This window comes from Phyllobates terribilis, unplaced genomic scaffold, assembly GCF_046119375.1.
Source record: "Phyllobates terribilis strain yellow unplaced genomic scaffold, ASM4611937v1 Scaffold_4__5_contigs__length_816908805, whole genome shotgun sequence".
In the NCBI taxonomy this organism is placed as follows: Eukaryota; Metazoa; Chordata; class Amphibia; order Anura; family Dendrobatidae; genus Phyllobates; species Phyllobates terribilis.
In genome coordinates this window covers 298,616,815-298,629,602 of record NW_027362764.1, presented here as the reverse complement: position 1 = coordinate 298,629,602, position 12,788 = coordinate 298,616,815, and the positions used below count along the sequence as shown (strand labels likewise).

Sequence of the window (12,788 nt, the reverse complement as noted above, 5' to 3'; positions counted from 1 at the left end):
GTCTTATGTCTTCCTCCATCTCCACCTGGTCCGCATGTATAGCTCCATGTTTAATTGTGAGCAGCGACTGTTTGAGTGGGCACAGGAGCGGGATCGTTGCGCTGATTTTAGCGTCATCGCCTCTCACCATCTCTGTGGAGTCCTCAAAGTCTTGGGAGAACCGCACAAATGTAAGACATCCAAGCCCACTCTTCAGTTATGTGTGGAGGCTGACCAGAATACCGACAAGCATGTTAGATCTGTTACTCAACAACTGGCCTCTGCTGCTCACAAGTCCTTGCCAGCATGTGCAGTGTGGATTCCAGCGCGTGGGCACGTCACACACCAGTCGGTGAGCTAGCACTTGCATGTGCTGCTGTAGCTCTGGAAGAGCGGCGGCAGCTGTAGCCGACTTGTGGAAATGGGCGCTGATGCGGCGTACCTTGACCAGAAGCTCTGCCAAATCTGGGTATGTTTTCAGAAACCACTGAACTACAGAGTTGAGCACATGTGCCAAGCATGGTCAAGCTTGTCAAGCTTCACAGCCGCCTCCAGGTTACGTCCATTATCACACACAACCATGCCTTGTTGGAGGTTCGGCGGCAAAAAACACAGATCTTTCTGGTCTGTTATTCCTTTCAATAACTGCCACAGTGTGTGGTTTGTCTCCTAGACAAATTATCTTCAGCAGTGTCTGTTGCCGCTTTGAGGCAGTGCTGTAGAGCTTCCAGCTGATGTGGATGACTTGCTCTGAGATAGCACATCGGAGATGGAGGATGAGGAGGAGCAGGAGGGGGTGCAGGAACCGGTGTAGGAGATGGAAGAAACCCTGATAGAAGTAGGGCCAGCAATCCTCGGCGTCGGGAGCACATGTGCCATGCCAGGGTGTGACTCGGCCCCAGCCTCCACGATGTTCACCCAGTGTGCCGTAAAGGAAATTTAGCATCCCTGTACACAAGCACTTGCCACGTGTCGGTCATTAAGTGGACAATGCCAGTAAGTGGTAAGGGCACGGGTGATGTTCCTGGACACATGCTGGTACAAGGCAGAGACGCCACGCTGGGAGAAAGTGGCGGCTGGGGACCGAGTACCGAGGGAGTGCTGCCGCCATGAGTCAGCGGGAATCCTCCGTGTCTACCAGCCTAAATGGCAACATTTTTACAGGAAGCGGCCTGGAAATGTGCCCGTTTAGCATTTGGGCCTGTGGGTGGGTGGATAAGAACTTTTTTTTTTTTTTTTTTTTAGTTCCAAGGCCTGGGGTAGGGACTGCTGAGCTCTGTGCTGGGACAAGGATTTGGAAGTGTCCCATAATGGTGCCTCAATATGTGAGATCAGAAAAATCAATATTCAAGGGTATTGACACTTTATGAAAAAGGACCCCATACATAAAAATTAACTTTTAATAAATATAAGTTACAATACTTAAACTAAACACACACAAGACCTTAAAGATAAAGTGCAGTACTTAAAAGTGACACAGTGCAGTGACCAACAATATGTTCGACGGGAGAAAAATATGCTGTGCTGACATGCATACACAGTTATGGGGAGGTATCCTGATCAGTAAAACTAGTACACTCACTACTGAATTATCCTGGTTTTGTGTCCCTGATAAAGACACTATTGATGCCAAGACAAAAAAAAAGTGTTCACTAAGGCTATGTGCGCACATTCAGTATTTGATTGCAGAAATTTCTGCAGCGTTTCTGCATCTCTTGGCAGGAAAAACACTGCAGAAAAAAACGCTTGTTTTGACGCATTTTGATGTGTTTTTTTTTATGCTTTTTTGTACATGAATGAATGCTTTTTGGAGCTAAATAAAGTTATTTGGAAAAAGAAACATGGGACATTGCTTTAACACTTCGATTACCGTCAGAACTGGGGTGAGTATATTGGTTAATTTAAATGATTAAAGAATGTGTCTGTTGTATTTCAAATAAAGTGTTTGCTCTGTGTCTGTGTGTTTATTTAACTCTTTAGTTTAATTAGGTTTGGTATTGAAAGGGTCTGACACCTTGTCATCACCAAACAAAAGGACTAGGTGTCGGCTAATCCAATAAACTCAAGCTTCATTAGCATTCCCATTCATGTAATTTCTGTGTCAGCTGAGAGCTGCTATTTTTAGCCTAGTTTAATGACAGCTCACAGCTGTTTCGTTAGCCGCCACATCCCCCCCGATCAGCACCCAGCAGCGCTTTGGACGCAGCGTATTTTTGCTGTGTTCTAATGCTGCACTTTTGTCAATACACGCGGATCCATCGCATATAATGACATTTCAGTCGGTCAAAATCTACAGCGGAGACTAACGTGTCCGATGCACAAATTGACCTGCTGTGGGTGAGTTTGGGCACATGCCCACGATCAGGAGCCGCATCAGGTTTGAAGTTGTGTGTTTATACTGCGACAAACCCGCAGCGTCCAGATTTTACAGCATAGTGGATGGGATCTCTAGAAATCCCATGTCCACTATGTGTGCATCTGAGCCTGCTGAACACCCGTGGACACCAACATGCTGCACGTCTTTCAGGACCGCAGCATGTCAAATTCTCTTGCGAAGTCGCTGGTCTCAACAGAAATTGAGCCACTAGAATGTATTGAACGTGGTAAATCCATATGGTTAAGTGAACACATGTGGATTTACCTGTGTACAATAGAACGCAGCATTTTGCGCTACTAAGTCTGAATTGTGAGCACATAGCCTAAAATAAATAAAAAAAATAAAAAAAATGCCGTGGATTCCCGCGTCATTTTCATAACTAGCAGAGGGAAAGGCGACCATTGGGAGCTGATATTAATAGCCGGGGAAGGGGCCATTAGCCAAAAATGTTCCCTGGCTATTAATAACAGCTGTTTGCTTAGCCTTTACTGGCTAGATTACAGGGGGACCCCAGAAAAAAATTGACGTAGGGTCCCCCTATAAAATCGAGCCAGCAAAGGCTAAACAGACAGCTGTGAGAAGATATTAATAGCAGGGGAAATATCACCCCTCAGCAGTCCCAGAAATGGCGCATTCATAAGATGCGCCAAATCTGGCACTTAGCCTCCGCTCTTCCCACTGCCGTGTAACGGTGGCGAGTGGGGTAATGGGGTTGGGGTTCATTTCAGCCTTGTATTGGCGGCTGACATGCTGGCAAATAATCACAGTGCTGTAAACAGCATTCTGCACCTGTTACCTCCTTCTAACAAAAGGGGGCCTGCTGCATCCTGTTGTGCATTTTCCTTGACATCTTGGCTGGTAACTACCATTGCCTTTTTGATATTTTCTAATTAAATTTTGGAATTTAAAAAAAAAAAAAAAAAAAAAAAAAAAAAGCAATTCCGTTTATTGCTTTGGCTGTGCTGTTTGTTTTTAACTATAGAGTAGGGACTCGCAAGCAAGTGAGGACCCTTGATACGGGTTGCGAGCTTGCTTATTTTGGCCGAAATATTAACCTCCTATTATACATTTCATGCACTTTTTTTCATCTTACTGGGTGCAGCCAGGCCCATTAATGGTGACCTTGTGAATTAGGGGCTTTTACCTCCTAACAAAAGGAGACATCTTGGCTGGTAACTACCATTGCCTTTTTGCTATTTTCACAACCTAGTCATGCTCAAATATGATAAAACAGCAAATACGGCAGCCCAGGTTACTTATCTCCTGGTATAGACGTCCCGCCCCCCAGTACTTCTCAACGCTTTTTCTCCTTTGATCTTGGTTCATCAGGAGAAGATGGGACAAAAAAGGTTTAGATGTCGTGCAGATAGCAGTGCTAGCAGCAAGACATCTAAACTTTTTGTGTGGGATCACTAGTCTCCTGTGACTCAACTTGGTGGGAGGAAGGAGGATCAGGGTGAGAATTAAGTGATCCAGCCTTTAGGCTGGTGAGACTGGACCGTGGGGAAGACTGGGTGGTGCTGCCAAGCCTGCTGGAAGCATCTACTATCCAACCGACCACATGTTCGCATTGCTCTGGCTTCAGAAGGGGTGTACCGTGCCTCCCTGCAAAATGGGAAAGAAACCTATGTGTCGTGGATGGGCGTGTTTCTTGTGCTCGAGTAACAGGTTTAGTCGCATCTGCCCCACATCTTCGGCATCTGCGTGCACCATCTTCAACACTTCCACTTCCCCGACCTTTATTGCATGCCTGTAATTACTAGTTCTCTTAAAACCATGTTTATTTTTAATAAAAAAAAAAATTGGTCACGTGCAGCAATCAAAACTTTTTTTCGGAGTTTACTCCACCGTAATGTAACAACAAGAATGCAAAAGTGTATGGATAACAATCAAATTGAATCCAGAAAAATGTTTCCACGCTCTTTCTCAGTTTTATAGATCATAGAAATGTACTCCACACTCGGAGTAGTGTATGGTTGAGAAATTTAACCCAAGAAATAGTTTCAACTATTTTTGGGAGTGTTATATAACCCAAAAAAGGACCTCAAAGCACATAATATATGATGGATCAAAATATATTACATTTTTTCATCCCCCCCCCCCAAAAAAAAAATCTGCAGCTATATATTTGCAAACTGACTGCACTGCCCTAATCCCTGTCTACAGACTGTATTCTGTCATTCTCCCTGCTCCTGCGACTATCTCTCTCTCTCCCTAGACTAAATGCAGAATGTATGTAGGATTAGCCCTGACAAGGGCTCTTAGTATGATGGTTCTTCATCAGAACTAGTATCAACAGTACAGGACTCTGATTTGTTATACTGTGCACACACACACCTGGACAAGCACTCCCTCCCTCCAATATTAACTGTCACAGAGGTGTGCAATGGTGTCAGTGTGCCGAGCAGATGGGTACGTCATTACAGTGACTTACAGGCAATCCCCGCATGCTTATATACTCGCCGAGTTGTGAGCATATCCAAGCTCCCAGATACTCGAGTGATATCTGAATATCACTGAGTACATTCGCTCATCCCTAGTAAAAATGAATATTGGAACTAATGTTCCTACCTGTGCTTTAGATTCTTAATTTTCTTCCAATATGTATGCAAAGTAATTTTGTGGCTTTCTTGAAAGCTCTTTTCTGTTACAAAGTTTCATGAAGGTGGCAAAAGCTGTTAATGGTTGTCTAGGACTAGTTCAATGTTCAGATTGTCTGCTGCGAGGAATAATGTAAGGTTTGAGGGTATGTTTCATATTGCATGTTATCAATTTTGTTACTTCTCCTAGTACACTGTGTTCCAAATTATTATGCAAATAATATTTTCTCAGATTTTCCCAAATTACCTATATGAATTGCAGTCATTGTAATTTTCCAGTCAAATAACTATTAGAGTACAATTGAAAGGTTTTTGTACAAACTGCCTATGATAACAGTATATTTAAAAAAAAATAAAAAACTCAAACTGCACTCAAAATGCATGTTCCAAATTATTATGCACAGCAGAGTTTTCAACTTTTTCATTTTAATAAAGAACAAAAAAATGGTCATTTTTGAAATTATAAGCATTAGCAGGTTATTACAAACTGAAATCAAACAGTTTTCAACTCAAAACTTTATTCTAGGTGATGTTACATTTGCACATAGGACCCCTTGTTCGAAAGGAGCTTCTGAACTCTCTCGTCCATTGAATTTGTCAGGTTTTGGATGGTTTCTGCTTTAATTGTTTTGCATGAGGACAGAATACCCTCCCAGAGCTGTTGCTTAGATGTGAACTGCCTTCCGCCATCATAGACACTCCTTTTGATGATGCTCCAGAGGTTCTCAATGGGGTTGAGGTCAGGGGAGCATGGGTGCCACACCATAAGTTTGTCCCCTTTTATGCCCACAGCAGCCAGAGATGCAGATGTGTTATGTGCAGCATGAGACGGGGGTAAAGGGGTTAAATGCCATGATGACTTCGACAAAAATGTCAGTTTTGCGGAGGCGTAAAGTACAGCCTCACAACAGTAGATTAAAATGATATATTTAGAAAATATTTCACTTATTCTTGTTCAGTTTAGAAGCTGAAGTTCTGTTTGTTGTATTAAGTCAATTCTACCCCGGGGAGCTTCTCTATTTTTGTTTTTTTTATGTTGATATTAGAGTTTTGTTGTCTTTGCTCAATCTCTTTTTATGTTTTACATATATTTCCTTCTTTTTTTTTTTTTAAAGAAAACACATGGCAAATGTAAAGCTACGTTTAATTGCAACTGATGAGATAGAAACTATGCAGCAACAAAAGAGCACACTTCTGGTCTCCAGGTTACGTTTCATACCAAAAATAAATGGATTGCGTCCAATTGTGAAGATGTGTAATACTTTAGGAGTTCAACAAAGTAAAGAGATCAAGGAAAGAAAGGTAAATTATGCATGGGAAGAAGAGGGTGCTATCTGTAGGGGGAGGGAGGTGAGCAAAAGCACTGCTGTATTGAAATCAATCAGCTAGAGAGAGCTGACTGGTTTGTTATGAGTTAACCTCTCAAGGAATGTAAGTACTGCACACTCTATGCCAGGGATTGGACAGTCACTAGTGGCCTACCTCCATGGATACCAGCCGTACACTATGTAAGATAAAAGTTCTCACAGCTGAGGAATTTGCTGTAGCTCAAATTTTTTCACTTTTACAAGGAATAGCTCAAGAACCTTGACCCCATAATTTGTAACCCAATTTCTTCTGAGCGTGCTGATACCCCACTTGTGGTCAGAAACCTCTGTTTGGACAAACAGCAGGGCTTGGAAGGGAAGGAGCACCATTTGAATTTTTGAACACAAATTTGACTGAAATAGATTGCGGGCACCATTTTGCATTTGCAGGGCCCCTAGATGACTAAATAGCGGAAACCCCCCACAGGTACTGCACAGAATTTGATAAAATTAGGTCGTCGTATTGAAAATGTTGCTTTAGGCACAAATTTTTTGTTTTAGCAAGCGATAACCCAAAAAAGTGTACCCTCCAGTTGTTACCCACTTTCTTCTGGCGATACCTCACACGTAGTCAAAAAGTTCTGTTTGGACACATGGCAGAGCTCGGAAGGGAAGAAGCAACATTTGGTATTTTTAGAATGTAAATTTGTCTGCAATAAATTAGAAACCATGTCTTATTTGCAGAGCCCCTGAGGTACCAAATCAGCAGAAAACCCGGACAAGTGACCCCATTTTGGAAACTAGGCTCATTAAGGAATCCATCTACGGGTGGGTTGAGCATGTTGAACCCATAGGTGCTTCACAGAACTTTTTATGTTTAATCATATTTTATTGAGAAGAATTTAAGAAAGAATAGAACAAGCAAATAAACGAGTATACAATCAGTGTCCAAAAATGTTGCTGTGCAACGCCAATTCAAATTATAATATCTTATAGCATACTGAGAATATGAGTACATTATTGATTATGGAATAAAGGCGATTAGAACTCTTGAATCAATAACTGACTTAAGTATAACAGTAGTATCTCTCCAAATCAAGCATCTTTTCATTGTTATTATATTCAATTAACAGGAACATTCTTGTCAGCTTTTATCCTATCTAAAGAATATAGCTTAGAGAAAGAAAGAGAAGAAAGAGAGAAGTGGGGTAGGAAAAAAAGGGAGGGGCTTATGGTTATGTGGGGGTTGTATACCATCATATTTATCAGTGTCCTCGTGCCGCCTAGAGGACTAGCTGTCCAGTTGGGTTTCTACACCTCAAACAAGTCCGAGAACTCGAATCTCCTTGTAAAGGATCCAAGGTCTCCATGTCTGGACAAATCTGGAATTGTCCCCAGAACTTTCTGCGACTAGTTCCTCCATATGGTGGAGAAATGTCAGTTCTTTCAACCACTCTGTCATAGAAGGGCTCGTTGCTGTTCGCCAATATCTTGGGTTCACTGCACGTGCTGCAGAGAGACAAAACCGTAGAATGCTCTTCTTCTGTGTTGCTAATGACCCGGGTAATATAGAAAGAAGCGCTAGCTGAGGGGTTGATTTGATTTTGTCTCCACTGATTTTATAATATGCTGTAAATACCTTTTGCCAAAAGTCTTTCATCTTAACACATTCTCACCATATACTGTATGTAGCATCTTACCTCGTTCATTTCCACAGCGCCAGCACAGATCCAAGACCAAGGGGAATATAGAATGTAGTTTTACTGAGTAATAGTACCATCTTGTTAAGATTTTGTATTTTTTTTTGCTGAGCAAAACTTGCTGGGGACATTTTGTATAAGAACAGGTATGCTTTCTGTAGCTCTTATTCAGAGAAGGAGCAACCCAGTTCTGATTTCCAAGCTTGCAGGTAGTAAGGGGTTGTTGCCGCTGCTGGCTGGGAAATAAGACTATAGATTTACGAGAACACATGAGAGAGTGGTTCGTTCCGTGTGAACAGTTTCTCAAATGGAGTTATCATAGATCAAGAGGGGCCCAATCCTCCACTGTGCTGTCCGGACATGAAGGACTTTAGCTGTTTATACTCCAACCACGAAAGTGGTTGAGGTGTATCTTGATTTTGCAGCTTTTCGAAGGAAGGAACTCCTATCTCTTTTGTAATGTTATATAGCCGAATGTCAGAGTTTGAATTCCACCTAAGAAACGTATTTATTTTGAGACTGCTCTAATCATCAACCCTTGAGAGGCTATCAGGACTCTGTCCATATTTACAATCCAGGGTAAGTTACGCAAGGGGAACTCAAAGCAGTCTTGCTCTATAGTTACCCACTGTTTAGACATTATATTGAACTGCCAATGAGTCTGGATAGTATGACTACCTGATGGTATAATTGTAAATTTGAAAGGCCAGTGCCTCCCCCTTGCTCTAGTTCTAGTCAGTATCTGATAATTGAGTCTAGGTCTGGTGTGTCTCCATATAAATTTAGATAATGCTGACTTAATCTTTTAACCCCTTTACCCCCGAGGGTGGTTTGCACGTTAATGACCAGGCCAATTTTTACAATTCTGACCACTGTCACTTTATGAGGGAATTACTCTGGAACGCTTCAACGGATCCTGCTGATTCTGAGATTGTTTTTTCATGACATATTGCGCTTCATGATAGTGGTAAAATTTCTTCGATATCACTTGCGTTTATTTGTGAAAAAAAAACAGAAATTTGGCAAAAATTTTGAACATTTCGCAATTTTCAAAATTTAAATTTTTATGCCCTTAAATCAGAGAGATATGTCACACAAAAGAGTTAATAAATAACATTTCCCACATGTCTACTTTACATCAGCACAATTTTGGAACCAAAATTTTTTTTTGGAAGGAAGCTATAAGGGTTAAAAGTTGACCAGCGATTTCTCATTTTTACAACAAAATTTACAAAACTATTCTTTTTAGGGACAACATCACACTTGAAGTCACTTTGAGGGGCCGTTATGACAGAAAATACCCAAAAGTGACACCATTCTAAAAACTGCATCCCTCAAGGTACTCAAAACCACATTCAAGAAGTTTATTAACCCTTCACGTGCTTCACACCAATTAATTGAACGTGAAGGGAAAAAATGAGCATTTAACTTTTTTTATTTTAGACACCAATTTTTTATTTTCACAAGGGTACCAGGAGAAATTGGATCCCAAAAGTTGTTGTGCAATTTCTCCTGAGTACGCGGATATCTCATATGTGGGGAAAAACCATTGTTTGGGCGCACGGCAGGGCTCGGAAGGGAAGTAGCGCCATTTGACGTTTTCAATGCAAAACTCGCTGGAATTCACAGCGGACCCCATGTCGCGTTTGGAGAGCCCCTGATGTGCCTAAACAGTGGAAACCCCCCACAAGTGACCCCATTTTGGAAAATAGACCCCTCAGGTAATCATGTAACTTATTTAGATGTGTGGTGAGCACTTTGAACCCCCAAGTGTTTTGCAAAGGTTTATGACGTAGAGCCGTGAAAAAAAAAATCATTTTTTTCCACAAAAACGATCTTTTAGCCGCAATATTTTTATTTTCACAAGGGTACTAGGAGAAATTGGACCCCAAAAGTTGTTGTGCAATTTCTCCTGAGTACGCTGATAACCCATGTGTTGGAGAAAACTACTGTTTGGGCGCATGTCAGGGCTCGGAAGGGAAGGAGTGACGCTTTGGAATGCAGATTTTGATGGAACGGTCTGCGGGCGTCATGTCACGTTCTCAGAGCCCCTGATGTGCCTAAACAGTGGAAATGCCCAACAAGTGCCCCCTTTTTGGAACTGATACTTGATTTGTGAATTTCATAATGTAGTGTTATATGTCAGTTGTGTAGGACAACCTGACAAACACTACACCACTACACAACTGACGTATGACAACCTGACTAACACTACGTCAGTTGTGTAGTGTTCATCAGGTTGTCATGCATCAGAAATTAATTTAGTAGTCCATGGAAGTATGGTACCTTTTGAAGCAGTCTTTCATGCACAGACCAGGTTTGTCGGGGCAGGTGTCACATTGATAAATGGTGTCCTTGCTTATTCCCCTTTTATAACACACTCGGCACTTCTTTTGTGACTTACCTTTTTTTCCGCTGTGAGGGATCTGCCCCGGGAAATGCTGGCCCATTACAATTCGAGGTCCTTCAGTTCCAGAAGTACTGGCGCCCGCTCCATCACCACTGCCAAATATCAAGGCCTTGATAACTGTCTCTTGGCAGTGAAGAAGTCTGGCCTGCACATTGTGACAGAAGGAAAGCGTTGTGCATTGCCATCTGTACGATGTGCACGGCCAGCTTCTTATACCATACCTTGGCCTTTCTCAAAGCACTGTACGGCTGGAGGACTTGATCAGAGAGATCAACTCCCCCCATGTACTTGTTGTACCCCACTACACAGTCTGGTTTGGGGACCTGTGTAGTGGAACCTCGTACAGTGCTGAGGGTGCTGCCATCACCATGTATGGTGGTCAAGAGAAGGACATCCCTCTTGTCCTTGTACTTGACCACCAGCAGGTGGTCACTACATTGGGTCTGCTCTCACCCCTTCTTAGCAGCTGCCCAATTAGCGTCTTTGGGAGGCCTCTCTGATTTTTGCGGACAGTACCGCAAGCTGCGGTACGTCGCGCAGAGAGGGACTTGAAGAGAGGGACACTGGTATAAAAGTTATCCACGTACAAGTGATAACCTTTATCCAGCAGTGGGTGCACCAAGTCCCACACAATTTTCTCACTCACTCCCAGAACAGGTGGGCATTCAGGGGGTTCAATCCGGGAGTCCTTCCCTTCATAAACTCTAAACTTGTGAGTGTACCCTGAGGTACTCTCACAAAGTTTATACTGCTTGATCCCGTACCTGGACCTTTTACTGGGCAGGTACTGCCGGAATCCAATCCGCCCCTTAAAATGAACTAGGGACTCCTCCTTCAGATGTCCCTTTGGGGCACATACACTTCAGCAAACTTGTTGTTGAAGTGCTCGATGACAGGCCCAACTTTGAAAAGACGATCAAAGTTCGGGTCATCGCGTGCAGGACACTTTGCATTATCTTGGTAATGCAAGAACTTGTGGATGGCCTCAAAATTTCTCCGGGTCATTACCATTCGGAACACTGGAGTGTTATACAAAACGTGAACACTCCAGTATTGCCGAACCTCTGGCTTCTTCAGAATCCACATATGAAGGGCCAGGCCCCAAAACTTCATAATTTCTTCTGCGTTTACAGGAGACCAGTTAGAAAATGATGAAGAGGGGTTTTGTTCCAAAAATTAATGAGCATATAAATTAGTTTGGCCCACCATGAGGTTTATAAAATCCTCAGAGAAAAAGACTTTGAAAAAGTCTATTTCTTTGAGGCCGGTGGTGTCAAACTTGATTCCTGATTCCGCCACGAAGTCGGGAATCAGTGGCTCATAATTTTCGGGGGGCCAGTAGTGGGGGACGCTGGATCATCTTCTCTCCTGCGACGACTGTGGGGCAGTCCATCAGCACCTGAGGAGGAAGAGGAGGACGATGAGGCGTTGGAAAAGTAAAGAAATTTGGGATCCTCGCCCTCACTGTCCGTGTTGGAGGCAAGAATAGCGTATGTCTCCTCCGCTGAATAGCGAGTTTGGGATGAGCCGGACATTTTTTTTTTCTAGTGTATGTGGTGCTTGTGTGTCAGTACTTTATTTCGAGTGTGTCAGTGTACTTGGTGTGAACTTTTTTTTTCTGAAAAAAAAAAAAAGATAAAAAGGAACTACTGTAGGTGGTGCAAACAGCGAGCACGAGTGCGGATCGGTGAACTATGTCACCAATCAACTCTCGGCAGCTGCTGGGTGTGTGCGCAGATGTGGTGCAAAGGTGGGGGGAGTGTAAAACAGCGAGCACGAGTTCGGATCAGTGATCTGTGGTCACTAATCAGCGCTTAGCCGCTGAAGAAAGCATGGGGAAAAAAAATGGATAAAAGTCAAGCGATCAAGTACTGATCACGTAATGATCAGCACTTGGTGGGAGAAAGGTGGATGGGAAGGGGGGAAGGAGGAGAGGGGGATTGGGGTGGATGAGGACGGATCAAAAAATCCTACTTACAGTTGCCGTCTTTCAGATGTCTGCTGTAATGTGTATTCTGTAAGATGTCTTCTGTACTATGTCATCTGGAGCAGGATCAGCAGGATCCACAGCAGCAGAATAAGGAGCTGGAGACCCAGGACGCTGGAGACCGCTGCAGGACGCCGGAGCAGCATCACCGACTGGAGCAGGTAGGAGAAAGGTCTTGTAGTATCACAGAAGATGCTGTGGCACTAGAAGACCCAGCACAGGGAGATCAGCAGTGTGACCGCTCTGTAGAAATCCTCACCAAGTGTGAGTATCTGCAGGGCGGTTCACAGGGGGGTGATAGGGTAGTGACAGGCAGTTCACAGGCCGGTCACCTCCCTGTCAGGTACTCTGATTGGTGCGATCGATGATGACACTTGAATGTGCTATATGTAGTACCAAAATTGGAGGTTGAACCAGAAATATTGCTA

At 43.1% G+C, this 12,788-nt stretch overlaps 1 protein-coding gene across 1 annotated transcript in view; it reads left to right on the top strand.

The window, feature by feature from the left end:
* Positions 1 to 12,788, top strand: part of TERT (telomerase reverse transcriptase) — a 205,528-nt gene that overhangs the window by 84,113 nt on the left and 108,627 nt on the right. Inside the window, exon 4 of the mRNA XM_073678343.1 lies at positions 6,072 to 6,258. Coding sequence (XP_073534444.1) covers positions 6,072 to 6,258 — 187 coding nt within the window. The remainder of the gene's footprint in view (positions 1 to 6,071; positions 6,259 to 12,788) is intronic.